Here is a 17,882-nt window from a genome sequence, read left to right on the forward strand (position 1 = left end):
AAACAGAATTCTCATTCCTACCCTTCGAGGAATTGAATAGTTTCTGTTTTGTAACTCATTTATTATAAAGAATTTCTATCAAACGCTTGCTGCAGCTCCCAACAATTACACTTTCAATCATTCCAGATGATGTGTTATCTGAAGAAAAGCTAAGGTAAAAACCACAGTGTGTTCTAACCTGAAAATTGGCAGAATGGATTAGTTCTAACAAGGTGTGTTTTGTGTGTTCAGTTGGTTGTGGGTCACATCTTGGAATCCAAATGTCCCCAAATAATAGTTCCCCATGTATACTCTGCTACCATGTAAAATGACGCAAAGAATTTCACCTCCAAGGAGGGCACCTCTCCCTCTAACACTAACAAACCAATCTTGGTCTTCAATGGCTTGGACATTGTGAATTTCTTTCAGTGCTATCTCTGGGATTGCCAGTTTGCATGGAAACACATTCTGTGCCATAACAGCCCACATCTTCAAGACTTTTCAAAGAACCCTGAAAACCTGGAGGAAATAATATCTGGAACCTTTTAGTTACCAGGTTCTTCAGATTTAAGCAGCCCACACTGTATATACCCTTCCCCCAAGTTCAATACCTTTGTTTACCTACTTGATCAGTTCATACCAAAATTTTTCTCTATGTTAAAAAGTAAGGACATAGGTACAGCTGTACATTTTGGGTATGTGTCTGCCACCTGGTGTTATCAAGGACATTTATTGTCTCTCCCTGTACCCTATCCTTTGGATATTTATTGTTCACTCTGATCAAACCCACCAATTCTATTCATTTTAGTCTTACTAGAAGTTCTAGAAAATGTAGTGGAAAAGAAGTTAGAGCTAAAGCTATTTGTGCAAACAAAGCTTTGGATTACCTGTGGATTTTGAGCATCCCTTCCATCCCTGACCCCTTAAGCAGCAGCATCAGTAATTCAGTCCTTGATACAAACAGCCACAGTGACTGAAAACAGCGTATCTACTTTTCACAACTGTTCAAGGAGCAGATTGCTCCTGTTCCGGTTTCTGCTGGTGCTCTGTTCTTTGGCCCCACAGGTTGGCAGCCTTCTAGGCAGCTGCTGTCCCTTTGAGTGGGTAAAGGCATGAGGCAGTGATCACAGACACCTGGCTATGGCTTACAGCAGAGTTACATGACTGAATGCATGAAAGAGCAAGAGCTGGAGAGATTCTGGTTTGGGCCCACACCACTAATCGTTTCACTTTATGAATAAAAGCAAATGCTTCATAAGCTTACATTATTTACAGTGCTCAGGTTTTTCCAAACATCCACCCAAAGCTGAGGACCACCACACCACAGGGGACAGTTCAGTGAACTATGTACAGAATTTACAAGGAAGTTTACACAATACTCTATGTTCCAAAGACAAATGTACCTTTGCAGTTTTTTCGGATGTGTGTTTTCCTCTTTTGTTCAACCCAGAAACTGCTGACTGAACCATCTTGAGCAAATGCTTTTACATTCCTTTCACCCCTTCCTAGGATATGTCATTATACTTTAATAAACACATGGCAGCGCATCACCCTTTGACAAGATACTATCTGAAATTTTGGACAGGCAAAATCTTGGAGACTGTTTCCTTCTAGAAGGACTATCCTGTATCCTTTTGGTTTAACTTGGCAGATTGTAATCAAACCCTTTCTAAACAAACATTCATAAAATAGTTGTTGACTTTAGTTAGGACTATGGAATTTTGTCAAATTTCCATGACTTGTTTTTTAAGGAAATCCCACCCTTTTGGACCCTGGAACTATTACTCTCTTTCTCTGCACCACATTTTTTCTCATTGAATTTTTAAGATCCATCATTGACTGTAATGCACAATAAAGGTGGTGTGTACACAAACACAGCTTATTCACTCAGCAGAAGTGCCTGCCAGCTGCTGTTTTTATTTGGCAACAGAGGAGATGGAGATACTAATCCTGGATTTTTCAAGCAGAAATAAGCCTTTACCTGGGTCTTTGCCTCAGAGAACTGCTAACTGGAAGGAACATCTGATATTTCAAGCCAAGGAAAAAATCTGAGAAGAAGGGGTAAGTGTGCAGTCAGCACTGTTAAGGAAAAGGTGTGATGTCTCCCCTGCTCACAGCAGGGTAAGTCTTCCACACAATCTGTCCCACAGCTGAACTGTGAAATATGGGGTTCTCTGGGTATAAATGGGAGCATAAGGGAATCTTCCGGTTTCAGTTTATCCTGTTCCTCAATGCAGGGGATTTTGGCTATTTCTAGGGCAAAAGAAATCAACTCAATAATACTTAAACAATAACCTTTGTATAATGTAATCTGAATCTTTCAAGAATGGGGGCCAGTGTGAGGACATTTCGGAATGTTTAATAACTTTTATGTTGTATTTACAACATTTAGGGCAAGAAGAGGGAGAAAGCCAGAGAAGTGTTTGGCTTGGGAAGGGAGCAGAGAGGAAAGGATTAGTCTAGGATGTGTTCAGAAGTTAGGACAGAGATTTTGATCCATAAGCAAGACAACTTTTCAATGCTGTGGGCTTCCCTTGCCTCTGAGATCAAAGCCATTTGATCGGATTTGCATAATCGTGGCTGTGATCCTCATACCATTCATGCCCAGTGGGCAATTCAGGCCTAATCACTTTTACATTTTAAAAGGTTAAAATGTAGGCGTTCAAAATGTTTTTTTTTTAAAGATGCTTTATATCTAAAACTATAACAAAACCACTTTAGATTTTAAAAAGGAAAATATAGTACAGAAAAAACAAATGATCACAATCTTTTATGAGAAGATTTAAGTAGATACTTCTCTAGATTCAGTATTCCTGTCTTAAAAGCCTTTTAAACAGCTTTGACATCAGAATGATTAATTTCTGTTCCGTATCAGGCACCTAATTTCCCTTCCTATGTTTAAACTAAGTAACTGCAAAGTGGTTCCTGAGTCTTCATAGGCAACAGGAAGTTCCCGTGGCAGACAGGACCATGTTCTACTCTGTCCTGGCATTAGCCATGGCAAGGCATCTCGGCCTGCTGAGAACTGAGCAGAGCTTTACATGCATGGATGACCCTGTGACCACAGGTTGAGGATTGCTCAGCCTGGGAAGTGTGTTTACACTTCCTGAAAAACTAAGTGAGAATTTGCCCTCAAAATCCCAGCACTCCTCAAGAAATTGCTGTGATCAGTTTTTGTCTTTTCAGAGGTGTAGTGGGACTTTTATATTTTTACTGGTGTCTGTTATTACATCCAGCCTCACTCACTCCCTTAAGGTTTCTCCTTTCCTCTTGCTTTCTGTTTTTTGTTTTGTTTTGTTTTTTGTTTTTTTCCATCTTCTCCCCTTGGGCTCATTCATAGGAATTTCAGCTTTCCCTTTCCCATTGTGAGGGTAATTGTAGCAGCTCCCACTACTCTACACATCGATTCTCTTCTGAGAGGAGAGCCAGACTATCAAACGAGGCAGTCATCTTGATTGCTCCTTCATTTCCTCATCCCGTGCATGGGTCGTGTACCAAAATGGCCTCCAACCGTGGTTAGTCAATTTGTGGTCTCACTCAACCTTGCAAATACTCATATATAATTTGACAAACTTATTCCGAAAGAAAATGAGGTTTTAATGACATAAAATGGGAAGAACTTAACAGTAGCTGGTTGAGCATGTTTAGAATTGTGTTGCTTTACTGAAAGTCACGAGAACCATGACCCAGAATCATCCATGAGCACAGAAGAGGCTGTGCAATAATGACAGTGATTAATGAGTGTAGACAGGCAGGGTCCACACTTCAGGGGCTGGTGTGCATGGTTAAAGGCTCGGTATTTTGTCATTATGAGTTTCTTCTCTTTCTGTGATTTCGCTTTAATAAAGGGTTTTTTGTTTGTTTGTTTGTTTTTAAGCTGGAAATCTGGCTGTGGAGGAAGACACTGATGTCGTGGATGAGCATTTCCTGGGCCATCCATTTTGTTGTTTGAAATGCAGAGCTCAGAGAATAGAATCAAAAAGTTCCAGCAGAGTCCTATGTGATGAGCTTGTCACCATTAGATGCTGCTCTCTGAAAGGCTAAGCAATACACACAATTTGACCTAAGATTTGGAGTGTGGGCAACTGCCCAGGCACCCTTTTCATAACATGTAAGTCTTGCCTTTATCAGAGATATAAATTTTCCTTGAGAAAAAAAAAATGTCTCTACCTCCTTCAAATCCCTCACCAGCTGGACCCCACATATCTTCTCTCCCTTTTTCTGGAGCAGGAACTGTGGAAATATGATCACATGGTTTCATGGCATCAGGAGATTCTAAGGAGAGTCAAGGCTGCCTTCCATAACAGCCAGCCAGAAAAATATTGATTGTCCCTGAAACTCTTTATTCTTGAGAAGTAAAGAAAAATGTTCTCAGTGACTACCAGTTCGATCAGCTGGATTCTAATACTAACTTTGAACATCTGGGCAGGTTGAGAAAGAAGCATTGGTTAGGATATCCATGATCATGGATGAAGGGTGAGTTTGGGAGGAAAGGTGACTGACACTAGCTTTGATGTCCCTCTTCTACAGAATTGAGAAACCTTTCAGGAAGGGACTCAGGAGAACTTCAGAGGGGAGGGAAATGTCAGTATTATATTATATCCCCACTTCCTGGAAACCTGCACATGTCAATGGCTTTATTCTTCTAAGATGCTGAAGTTAGGTGTTTTTTTTTTTTTTTTTCCTTTCTTTTTTTCATTAAAAACTTTTTTTTTTTTTTTTTTTTTTTGGCAGAATGAGATGATTACAGTTTACTCAGAACACAGTGCAGGTGGACAGCAAGGTCCATTGTACATTTTCATTTCATTCGGTAAGATCCAGGGCAACTAGGAAAGACTGCCAACAATAGCTACCACCCATCTACCTCTCTCTCTTGTGTTTGTAAACAAAGCAATTGATGGGACTCTTACAGAGCTAATAACCTGGACCACAGTAGACAGGAAAAAATACCTTTTCGTTGTTGTTGTTGAAGTAAACCTGGTGTGATAATAAAAACTGACACGAAAACCAATTGGATGGCTGAATCTCTTACCTCAAAAACCACAGCAGTGATTGCTGTTGGGAACCTGTGGGGTTAGAAAACAAGCCAAGGAAGAGAGTCTAAACGAAACCACGAGACTGACCTTAGTGTACATAGTAAAGCCAGTAAACGACATTAAAAAGGGAAAAGGTGATGGGGAAAAACATTCGGGACCACTTGTCTATGGAGTTCACGTCAGTTAAGTCAGGGATCTTCACTTTGAGTTGCGAGGCACGCCTGCGGATGCGCCCCTTGCCGGGCACCCCGTGCCTGTCCAGCCCGCGCCCGAAGCCCTCGCGGCTGCTCAGCGGCTTGCGGTACTGGATGCTGGCACTGTCGTACGAGTACATGGTGGCCTTGGGGTCACTCACACCCGTGAGCACCTCGGAGCCGCTGGTCTCATTCCTGATTTCCAGGGTGCTGAGGAGAATATTGCCGTGGGCGTCGACCTGAGGGCAGAGAGGACATGCTCAGACACTCACCAAGGATACTCACTGTCATGATGTCGTTGATCCTTTTGATTTCCTGTACACTGATCCATTTCAGTAGATAACTGGCTCCATGTGCTGCCTGACAATAAAGATTATCTATAATTCATTTGTCTGACTATAAAATCTATCAATCATCTATCAGTCTGTCTTCTGTTAGCTATTTATATCAATAAGCTATCTTTATTATCTGCCTACTTCCAGCAATTATATGTTTATCTTCTGTGTATCTGCCTATCAACAGTTTACCTGTGGCTATTAGTCATCCGTTTCTAATCTATTATCTGCCTATGTCCATCATCAATTTCTATCTTTTAGCCATCTGTTATCTGTCTACATATCGCTTATCTATCACTTATCTATTTTATCTTCTATCTCCCTACTATCTGTCCACCTATCTCTATTAATTACTCATCACAGTTATCTATGGTCTATTATTTGTTTATACAACTATTCTATTGTAGCTGGAGTTTCTAAGACCTTGGAAGTTGTGGTGTGGTGAGGTAAGGTTAGCTGGTGGCTATTCCTGTTTCCCTGATCGCTAAGACTTTCCCCCCTATATTTGGCTCCTTGTTTTTTTATTTAATAAGACTGCTTAGAAATTCATCTACATTCTGTATCTATTCATTTCTCTATCTCTAACTTTCTATCATCTGTCTACTTCTATCAATTACCTATGTACTATCCATCTGTATCATCTATCTGTAATCATAATCTCTATCTGTCTGTCTGTCTATCATCTATCTGTCTGTCTGTCTATCATCTATCTGTCTGTCTGTCTATCATCTATTATTTATCTTCTACCCTTAACCTCCTGTCTACCTCTCTGTAGCACGAATCTTAAAGGGTCTTATTAATAAAAACAAACCTGGAGCCAGGTATTGGGGTGAACACTGGAAGATCAGAGAAGCAGAACAAGCCACAGCTTCCTCACCTTGACAGATCCTCAGCTGATCCTGTTTCCTTAGACTGGAAGCCCCAGAGTCCTCATCCGGAATGGATCTCAGCTGAACTGCTGCTCAAAAGTCTAAAAGCTTAACCAGGCCTAGTTCCTTGTCCTCATGCCTTAAATACCTTTCTGCTTCCTGCTATCACTTCCTGGGATTAAAGGCGTGAGTCACCATGCCTGGCTGTTTGCAGTGTGGCTTTGAACTCACAGAGATCTAGATGGATCTCTGCCTCTGGAATGTTAGGATTAAAGGCGTGTGTGTGTGTGTGTGTGTGTGTGTGTGTGTGTGTGTGTGTGTGTGACACCATTATCTGGCCTCTATATCTAGTGGCTGTTCTGTTCTCTGACCCCAGATAAGTATATTAGAGTGCACAATATTTTGGGGAACACAATATCACCACACCTTTCTTGTTCTAATTTGATTTCTGTTGCTGGTATAAAACATTTTGACCAAAAACAACTTTGGAAGGAAAGGGTTTATTTATCTTAAATTCCATATTATAATCCATCATTGAGGGAAGTCAGGGCAGGAAATTAAGTAGAAACTTGGAAAAAAGAACCACGGAGGAACTCTGCTTCCTGGCTCTCTTTCCGACTTGATCAGCTGGTTTTCTTGTACAGCTGAGGCCGACCTGCCGAGGCAGGGTGCTATCCACAGTGGACCAGGCTCTCTCACACAGACTACCTACCAAAACAATGCCTTCCCAGGCACTATTACTGGCATGTCTGAACTGGGCAATTCTTTAATTGTTCCTTTTCCCCAGGTGACTCTAGGTTATGTCAAATGGACAGTAATACCTAACCAGCTGTATCTTTTGTACCCATTTGCTTTCTGTTGCTGTGATAAAACACCATGTCCAGAGGCAACCTGAAGGAGGAAAGGGTTCTAGGTTACAATCCATCATGAAAGGAAGTCAGGGCAGGAACTTAGGCAGGGCAGGACCGGAACCAGGAACTGAAGCCGACTGCTTGCTGGCTTACTCCCCCTGGCTCTTTCATTTTTTTTCATAGAACCCAGGACTACCTTTCAAGATTGGTATCACTCACAGTGGGCTAGGCCCTCCCACATCAGTCATTAATCAAGAAAATGCCCCCCCCCAGACTTGCCTATAGGTCAGTCTGACAGGCATCTTCTCAATTGAATTTTCCTCTTTTCAGATGAGTTCAGCTAGTGTCAAGCTGATGAAAAACTAGCCAGCACAACTGACCTCTTGTCACCCTGCCAAACAAATCACTCCTAAAACAATAACCTTTGCTTTCCTGTATATCTCCCAGATCCCTTGTTACTATCACAGTATAAAACATAATGTAACTTGAAAAATCCCAGAGTCTTAAAAATTTAAGCATTTTAAAAGACCAAGTTCTTTTTAAAAATGCTTGACAAATCCAAAGTCTTCCAACTATGGGTTTCTATAAAATTAAAACAAACAAACAACAAACAAGTTAAATACTTTTATTCCAAGAGGGAAGAACCAGGGCATAGTTACAATAAAACCAAAGCAAAACTAAAATTCAACAGTGTAACTAGCTCCAGGTCCCCAAATCCTCTGGGCTGTAAAGGGCTTAGGTAGCCTCACTTCTCTGGTGTTAGTCTTCTCAACACAACCCTACACACACCCTGGCTTGTATGCTCAGCCCTGCTCACTCCACATCTGCTGCTGTTCTCTGTGGCTATCATGCGGTCTTGGCATCTACAACATGCTGGAGTTTGTACTGGAGTTGAGGCTGCACTCTCGCCAACGGCCTCTCTTCAGGGCCTCCACTTCTGCCACCCCGTGCCAACCCTCAGCTTCTCTCCACTACCCTTTTAGTCCTACGGTTTCCACTGCCACTGAGGTTGTAGTTTTACCAAGGATGTCTTCGGCTTCTCTTTGCCTCTCACAGTGCCAAGCCTAGGCTTCTCTCCATGACTCCCTCAGTCCTACAGTGCTTGTGCCCTCCGTCCTATGGCGCTCGTGCTACCAAAACCAGTAACAAACATGTGGGCACTCTTGCACACTACTAGATTTGGTTACCAGCATGTGATTCGTCATTGACCTCTGTGGATCACAGCTTCCGGGTGATGAGGAGACACTCCTTTGCCTCAACCAGACTGGTCTTTTCTCACCTACAGATGGTTTCTCAGGCCTAGCTAACCACATCACTTGTCCTAGTACAGCAAAGATTTCACTTCAGTTATGGTCTCTGGTTAACAAGAGCTTCTTCTTCAGCCCTAGCTGACAAGAAGGCACAGATTCTCAACTCAAGATATCATATGAACAACCATGATAGAGTCCTTAATTGCCTCTGAAATTTCCCAAGCCAGGCTTCCTTTTTTGTTTTTTGTTTTTGCATCTCTTTCTTTCTTTTTTTAAAGAAATTTGTGTATTTATTATGTATACAGTGCACATATCCCTGCAGGCCAGAAGAGGGCACCAGATCTCATTACAGAGCCACCATGTGGTTGCTGGGAATTGAACTCAGGACCTTTGGAAGAGCAAGCAGTGCTCTTACCCTCTGAGCCATCTCTCCAGCCCTTTTGCATCTCTTTCAACACTCTTATCTTCCAAGCTCCTACAGAACAACCCAGTATGTTGGTTGAACCAAACACTCAATGGCTTTTTAAACCTACAGCTCCCCCACCCCCAAATCACCTCCAGTCTTCAAAGAACCAATATGGTTAGGCTGGTTACAGCTGTGCCACTCTCTGGTACTGATTTCTACATTGGTTTGCTTTTTGTTTCTATGAAAAAGCAACTTTGGGGAGGGAAGTGTTTATTTCGGCTTATATTTTATCATGAGGGGATTTAGGGGAAGAACTCTCTGCAGAGACCTGGAGGTGGGAACTGAAGTAGAGACCATGGAGGAGTGCTGCTTACTGGCACGTAAATTTGAAGTGCTTTAAAGGGCATGGGGCAGCTGTATTTAAATAAAGCTTATGTGCTTGGCTTATAGTATATGCTTCCAAGTGAGATTAATCTCAGTAAACACATGTTGAAAGTACAGGGATAGGCAGAGAGGCAAAAGAGTGCCATGAAGAAGAAAGAGAAAAGCACAGAGGAGGAAAAGGAAAGCAGACAGAAGCAAGGTCGGAGAATGGCGTACAATGGTGGTAATCACAGGATGGTGCAGAAGAATGTCTGCTGTGTACCTAGAATAATGGTGCACGCTTCATATATGTTGTTTGTATGTGCTCACATCACTGCTTCAAACAATTTCCATGCTATGCACCTTTGTTTTATAGATAAGGAAGCTGAAATTTAGAATTATTAACAAACTGATTAATGTTTAGTGTTAGAGTCCATTCTGAGCTGATTCAAAGCTTGTGTCTTTCCACTTGGGTTTTGCAACATCCAGTGGTGAGTTTAGTGGTGCAGTGGATAGCTTTCAACATTGAGTTGACAATAAAAAGAGAAGCAGTGGCTGGATCTGGCCTGTACCTCTTTTTCCCCATGCCTGTCTCATTGTGTTCCTGTATCTCTTTTTGCCCCCATTCTTATGTACCATTTATTTCTATATTAAGCACTTGTTACATTCTAAGTGGAAGATCCACTACGTCCTGGCTCTATACATTGATTCGTTTATTTCAGGAGCTTTTGTTTGTTAATAATTAATATTTTTAAATCATACTCTGTAATTTATCCATTATTTTCAGCAGTGCACCATGAAACACATTATATTATCCTACTTCAGCCAGTGGTGAAACTGAGTCTCAGAAAGATTAAGTGAACTGATAGAGATTAAAGAAAATATAAAAATATAAATATAAAAAGAGCATAAATATGAAGTTTTTTGTATCAAATATTGTTTCTTTTATTTGCATATTAGTTAAATGAATTTTTTCTTCAAAGCTTAAATTCCTGTTTCTTTGTGTACCTCTGTATTTTTCTTGATAATAGTAAATTCAAGAGCTTTATCTAAACATGTGAGTGCTTACTAATGTGTCTGATATAGTGTATCAGGATGTATGCTGTGCAGTATTAGAATCCTTACCATAGACAAAACATTAGCACCAACCTTTAGAGTAGAAGTTCCAAACCCATGTAGCTACAAAGACCAAGAAACAGGAAGGGCTAGAGGCAGGTGACTAAACATAACTGAGTGGAGTTAGGGAGAGGTGAGCACTGTAGGGGAGTAAATATCTAAAAATTACATCACAGCTCAGAGCTGGATAACACATATGCACCTCCTTGTTGCCAGAAGGCATTCTTGGCCAGAGAACCCAAGAACCTAGCTTTGTATTTGATGTCTGTATATAAAGTTGGCTTGGTCCTGTAGACATTGTTCTTCAGCCCAAATGAACACATCTCTGTCATGCTTGCCCTTTTTCTTCACTTGTCCTTTATAACATTTCTGTGGGATGTTGATATGTATTCTTAAGTATAAGTCCTATTTCTTACTCAGGAGTATAGAGATGATGGGGAGGATGAGGTGGGCCAGGACTAGGGCAGTACCATAGAAGGGAAAGGAAGAAGGATTCACAGAAGGATCTATGGAAGAGTATCAAAATCCAGGAGAACTGACTGGATCATTATTTATAGGGTAGAGTGCAGGGTGTCTAGAAACTTTTAGCTTGTTAATTTGAGGATGATCATTAGAAGACATGGGGAGTTCATTGTTGGGAGAATCTGAGGGATAAAGGGGAAAAAATGGGGTATTTTGATCAAGGTGTAGGTAGCCAAATGGTGTTTGCTGTGTGGAGATGGCTAGAATAATGTGACTGAAACTGAGGTATATGTATAAGTGTGAGTATGAGTGTGTGTGTGTGTGTGTGTGTGTGTGTGTACATGTGTATGAGTGTATATGTGTGTTTTGGGGAATAGATATGGAATACATGAAAAAAATCACTGATATATGAGAGAGGAAAGCAAAGAATGAGAGAAAGGGATGATGGTAAACTCAAGTGGAGAGGAAGAGGTAGTCAAAAGTGGAATATAGTCCCCAGTGTTTTGGAGAGAACAGGGGAAAGAATATTGTAGAAAAGGCTCATAGATTTATCAATGAGGTCATTGTGGTCTTAGAATGAGGTGGATCAGAATCTAGGTACAAGGATTGAGGGCTGAATTGGTGAATGCAGGTTCAGGTAGTTCATATAAATTGACTATAACAAAAGTTTATAGTTCAAGGATCTGGAAAGATAGCTCAGCAGTTAAGACCACTTACTGCAAGAGTTCAGTTGCAATACTCAGGTCAGGTGGCTCACAATCTCTAGCTCCTGGGAATCCATCCAATGCTCTATTCTGGCCCCTGTGGGCACTTGCAATACTCAGGTGTATTCCCCCACTCAGGCCACATATAAATAATTTAAAAAAATTAAAGTTTGTAGTTTAAGGTAAAAGAAACAAATCATTGGCTAACATGTCAAGATAGGATGTCAAACAGCTGATGAGGCAAGGATTGGAGGACACAAGTAGATTTCCAGGAAGTGAGTGAGAAAGCCAAAGGTGGTGGACGATAGCAGAATACCTTCTACATTGGAAAGTTCACACATGCATTACTGGGAAGGTGACTCTCAGTGACATCTGACATTGTAAAAAAACAAATGTATTCCCATTTAAGTCCTTAAGGTATTCACCAACCCCACATCTGACAGAGGGCTGATATCCAAAATATATAAACAACTCAAGAAATTAGACATCAAAATGCCCAACAGTCCAAGTAAGAAATGGGCTATAGAACTAAACAGAGAATTCTCCACAGAGGAAGTTCAAATGGCTGAAAGACATTTAAGGAATTGCTCAACATCCCTAATTATCTGGGAAATGCAAATCAAAACAACTCTGAGATACCACCTTACATGTGTCAGAATGGCTAAGATCAAAAACACAGAGGACAGCTTATGCTGGAGAGGATGTGGAGCAAGGGGAACTTGCGTATACCCAAGGAATGATCAAGCCAAAGGGAATTTGCTCAGCTATGTTCCTATCAGCATTGTTATGATAGCCAGAACCTAGAAACAACCTAGATGCCCTTCAACTGAAGAATGGATAAAGAAAATGTGGTACATACACACAATGGAGTACTTACTACTCAGCAGAGAAAACAATGACATCATGAGGTTTGCAGTCAAATGGATGGATCTAGAAAAAATCATCCTGAGTGAGGTAACCCAGACTCAGAAGGACAAACATGGTATGTACTCACTCATAGGAGGATACTAGATGACTAGACTGCTACTCACAACTCCAGGGAGGCTACCTAGAAAACAGGACCCTAAGAAAGACACAGGGATCACCCAATGACAGAGAAATGGATGAGATCTACATGAACAACCTGGACGTGAGTGGGGATAATAAAGGGCAAGGTTTGAGGGAAAGAGAGCTTAGGGGAGCAGGAGATCCCAGCTGGATCAAGAACAGAAAGGGAGAACAAGGAATAACAGACCATGATAAATGAAGACCACATGAGAACAGGAAGAAGCAAAATGCTAGAGAGGTCACCAGAAATCCACAATGATACATCCACTGTAGACTACTGGCAATGGTCGAGAGAAAGCCCTAACTGACCTAGTCTGGTGATTGGATGGCCAAACACTCTAACTGTCATGCTAGAACTCTCATCCAATAACTGATGGAAGTGGATGCAGAAATCCTTGGCCAGGCCCCAGATGGAGCTCCAGGATTCCAATTGACGAGAAAGAGGAGGGATTGTATGAGTGAGAATTGTTGAGACCAAGATTGGGAAAAGCACAGGGACAAAGAGCCAAACTAATGGGAAACACATGAATTATGAATTTTGGAGCTCCCAACTGGATAAGTGAGACAACTGAATAGCTTGAACTGTTTGGGAGATACCCAGGCAGTGGGACCAGGACCTGTCCTTAGTGCATGAGCTGGCTGTTTGGAACCTGGGGCTTATGTGGGGACATTTTGCTCAGCCTGGAAGGAGGGGACTGGACTTGCCTGTACTGAATCTACCAGGTTGAGCTGAATCCCCAGGGGAGTCTTTGCCCTGGAGGAGACAGGAATAGGGGGGAGGGGCAGGGGGAAAGGCAGGGGCGGGGGTGGGAGGGGGAAGGACAGGGGAACCCATGGCTGATATGTAAAATGGAAACACAAATATCTGTATTAAAAATAAATAAAATTTGAAATAAAAAAACAAAAACAAAAACAAATGTTAATGTCTCCCGTTGCCTAAGCGGGATGCAGCTCTAGCCTATGGTATGTGAGTTCACACCATGTAGAGTGAGATGGAATTTGGGAAAGTCATTCCTAAGAAGTCTGTTACTGAAGCTGAGAAGCTGAAGTGATAAGGATCTATACTTTAGAAGATGAAGAATAGAACACATGGCTTCTAGGTTTGAAATACTCATGAAAAACATGAACCACAGATTGTTAAGACATGCATCTCACTGAGGTGCGTTGTTGATATTGGGAATCGTGAAGGCATGTTTTCCATCAAATGCTAATGATTTCATCACAGGGAGAAATTATTGCTAGTTACAGGAAGCTTCTTGAAAGCAGTGGCTGGAATAGAGTCTGAAAGGATATAGGGATGGCAGAGCAAGGGACTGTGGGTTGAAAGCTGTGTTTTCCTCCTGATTTTTTTTTTTTTAAAATTAACTGATGTTCAATGACCTTGGCTTAGTCAAAATCTCAGCATTTTCATGTATAAATGGATGATTTTCCTGAGATAATCTAATGAATGTGTTTCCAGTCTTTGGAAGTCTTTGACTGTGGAATATAACTTTGTAACATAACATCGTAAAAAAAAAAACTTGTAAATCTGAATCCCTCATCTATATTGTATACATTGTGAAGTTAAATTATTATGAGTAGCTAAATAAACAAGTTTAAAGACACCAGAATTAGCCAGGGATGCATGCAGGTGCTTCTCATTAAACAGAAGCCAGGGCATGTCTTATTATATTTTTCTTAACTTTGTGCATGTATAAAGACATCTAAAGCCTTTGTGAGGGAAATAAATCTTTTAAAGCAGTCTCAGTTGTTGAGTTAGAAACCATAGTTTCAAGTGGTGTTTTGACACATAAAAGAATGAACTAGAACTTTCTATAAAAGGTGATTGCATTGCTTAATTATTAAATCAATGGTACAGTGTTCTTTTTGAGGAAAATGTAAGGAGAGCCATATAAAAATCCTTTCATATTTCCAGTAACTTTTTTTTTTTTTTTACTAGACTAGGGTTATTGTAAAAGCTGTTATAGACTCTGTGTTTAAGCATGCATGTGTGTGCACGCCTTGGTGTGTGTGGTAGATGGCCTGTTCATGCAGCACTGATGCAGATCCCCCCAAAATAAGATCCACAAGGAATATTTCTATTGATTTTTCACATCTTCAGACACATGAAGAAGGTGCACTGTGCCTTGTCTAATCTGTACTGGACGAAGGCTGCCCAGTTATGGATCAACATCTGAGTAGAGCATGACTCAGTTAAAACAGATTTTTAAATCTTGAATCAGATGGAATTAAAGCAAAGAGAATGTAAACACGATGGATCTTTATGGAAATGAGGACTGTTAGATATTCCAAAGCAGAAGGTGACATAACTGTTTAATTGGGTAACTGTACCTCACTCTTCAAGTTACCCTAGAGGAAGGAGATTCCTGTGTTTATTTCCAGGCACAAATGGATCGTGATCATCTCTTCTCACTGACCTATGCTGATCATCTCCTGGCATATTTGGGAAGAACAGGCCAACATTCCTTGGCCTCATCTGGGTTCTCCTCTCTTTGATTTGTTCACAGTGAGTGCAATGTCGAACTGCAGTGATAAAGATCTGTATATTGCATCCCAATGCTCTTGTGTGTAAGGACTGTTGTTGCTCATGGATTCCAGTGACTTCAAGATGAGTTGGGTTCAGGGAATGGCCGCATTGTACTACCTGTTTATCTCAAAAAATATTTACTGATTCTTTTATTATGTTTAGAGCATCATCAAATCTAAATCTATAGGAAATGAGCACTATTACTGGGGCTTCAGGAGGACATGTAAGTAATCTTTCTTTCTTCTACATCAGACAGGTTATCTAAAAGCACAGTATACATGGTGAAGACAGGAAGCAGAGGATGCTGCTGTAGACATGCAGCCCTGAAGGCTGGCTGGTACTTCACTCTTTCCTAGATGGGCATATTTTCTGTGATGCAGGAGGTAATTTTAAGAGGAAAATGGATAAACAACTAAAGTGCTCATCCGTTCACCTTCCCCACTTATCCAGCAAATGTTTATAGAGTGCCTGCTGAGCTTCAGGCACTGTGCTAGATGCTGCTGTAGGACATTATGTCCCTCGTTTTAGAAACGGAAGGATCTCAATGAATCCTTAATACTGTATTCTCCTATACAAACACTGAAGTTTCCCTCCTCCTTGAACTGGCTGCAAATCTTTTATTGGACAAATGGTGTCACCTCTGTTAAGTGCAGGCACTCAGTGCTCTTTCTAACTGCGCTTCTTGTGTTTGTTGTATTGTGACTCCAGGCCTTTCTGTCACCTTCCTCCCAGATGATCCTGTTAGTTGGCCTTGGTAGCAGCTGACCCCAAACAAGTGGAAGGGCTCACATATGAAGGAAAGCCACAGGAGGAAGAGATACCTGGCTTTTGGTTGCTGGTCTCTCTCCTTCCTTCCTACAGCACAGGGCTTGTAAACACTTTGCTTGTAAATTCTGACTCTGGGAGGGGAGTGGTGAACAAAGCAGACAAGGGTCTTCTTCCCTCCCTCCATCCCTCCCTTCTTCCTTTCTTTTTCTTTTTTTTTTTTCTCAAGACAGGGTTTCTCTGTGCAACTTCAATGGCTGTCCCGGAACTTACTTTGTAGACCAGGCTGGCCCCAAACTCACAGAGATCCACCTGCCTCCGCCTCCTAAATGCTGGGATTAAAGGTGTGCACCACCACTCCTTGGTGCCAACAAGGTTCTTAAAGCAGTAGGTCTTACATCCTTATGTTCCCAAGAAGGATAAGAAGCAATGTTTTCCTCTACCAGCATCGATTTGTTAAAAAAAAATCAATATAAAGAAAAAAACTATCTGTCTGCCTATCATTCATGCATTATCTATCTATCTATCTATCTATCTATCTATCTATCCATCCATCCATCCATCTATCTATCTATCTATCTATCTATCTATCTATCTATCTATCTATCTATCTACCTATCATCTACCTCCTTATATTTAGATTCAGAAAGTGTAACCATCATACCAACTGGGTGAGTTTTGCATTGTTCTCCTTATAGTCTTGCTCCTATTTCTTCAAAAAAAGTGAACATTCAAAATGAATTACATTTTCCTGTGTTCTTCTGGAATTAACTACAGCACAGCCCACAGCATCTTCTGTATCAATATTTAAAGGCCTCTTAATCTCAAAAAGGCCAGAACAGTACTATTTTGTTTTTTTCCCCTTGAGTACTTCATTAGAATTTCCCTCAGTAGTGCAGACTTTGTCTTGTTCAAACTGAGAAAGGGGCTTGGGACTGAATGAATGAACAAGTAAATGTCAGCATTGGTAGTTACAACTGTACAGTCATTAATTTTGCATGTCAAGTTGGCATTCATCTTGACATCACAGTCATTTGTAGATGTGACTGACACAATTAGTTATTGTAATTAAAGGTAATAGTACTTGATGATGCTAGTGGCCCTAAATTATCACTTCAGACTAAACACAGGATTCCTAGAGAAGAAGAAAATGTGCCTCAACACTGTGTCCATGATTCCAGACAGTTCTATAAAGTTGTGATCAAGTTTATCTCAGTTTCTAACTTGAAACTTGCTGTACAGAATTCAGACTCCACAGCTCCCCAACTGCTCAAGATAATTGCTTAAAATAGACCTTGTTACATGCTATTGGTTCTATTGCATTGGCCCCACTTTTCTGGAGAATCCTGAATGACAAAAAAGGGTATGCACAAAATTCCTAAGCATGGCTCTAAAAGGACAGCAGTCCAGGAACCAGCAAGATGAACAACTGTGTCTCCCTCTACAGAACAGTAAGCCAATGTACCAACTTACTTCTAGCATGCCTTAGCCTCTAGCTTACTCTTTCTTTCTACCTTCATCATTTCCCATTGTAAAAAAAAGAAATGTTACCATTGACTGCATTTAACCATTCTGGATATTTTCAATATGTAAATATAGCAAAACTCATTCCAGTGTAATTGAAATAAAATACATTCTTGTTGGTGGTGGCAGCTTTAAAGCCTTGTTGAGGCATACCTTCAGGCTCAATTCATGCTGCAAACAGTATGGTATTTCCTTCTTCCTGGCCAATAATGAAAGATTCATATACACTACGTGATTCTGAATTGTAGACCAGAAAGATAGCACTTCCTGGTGATACTGGCTGCTAATTCACTGTTCTCGAGAAGCCCACAGTCTATCTGAAGAAAGCTGTTCAGATGAATGGTGGCCTCTATACATTGCCACAGACAGCCTGGAAGGCCACAGCCACTATGTACTTCTCCCTCTCCTGGCATGTGCCACATTTTCAGGCTCTTCACCATATCATCTGTATTCA

General features: G+C 41.0%; 1 protein-coding gene across 1 annotated transcript in view; it reads right to left on the reverse strand.

Moving 5' to 3' along the window:
* Window positions 1–4,689: 4,689 nt before the first annotated feature.
* Window positions 4,690–17,882, reverse strand: part of Gabrb1 (gamma-aminobutyric acid type A receptor subunit beta1) — a 236,148-nt gene continuing 222,955 nt past the window's right edge. The window contains exon 6 of the mRNA XM_036200656.1: window positions 4,690–5,448. Within this exon, the coding sequence (XP_036056549.1) occupies window positions 5,104–5,448 (345 nt within the window). The 3' untranslated portion in view covers window positions 4,690–5,103. The remainder of the gene's footprint in view (window positions 5,449–17,882) is intronic.

The sequence above is a fragment of the Onychomys torridus genome, chromosome 10, assembly GCF_903995425.1.
Source record: "Onychomys torridus chromosome 10, mOncTor1.1, whole genome shotgun sequence".
NCBI lineage: Eukaryota > Metazoa > Chordata > Mammalia > Rodentia > Cricetidae > Onychomys > Onychomys torridus.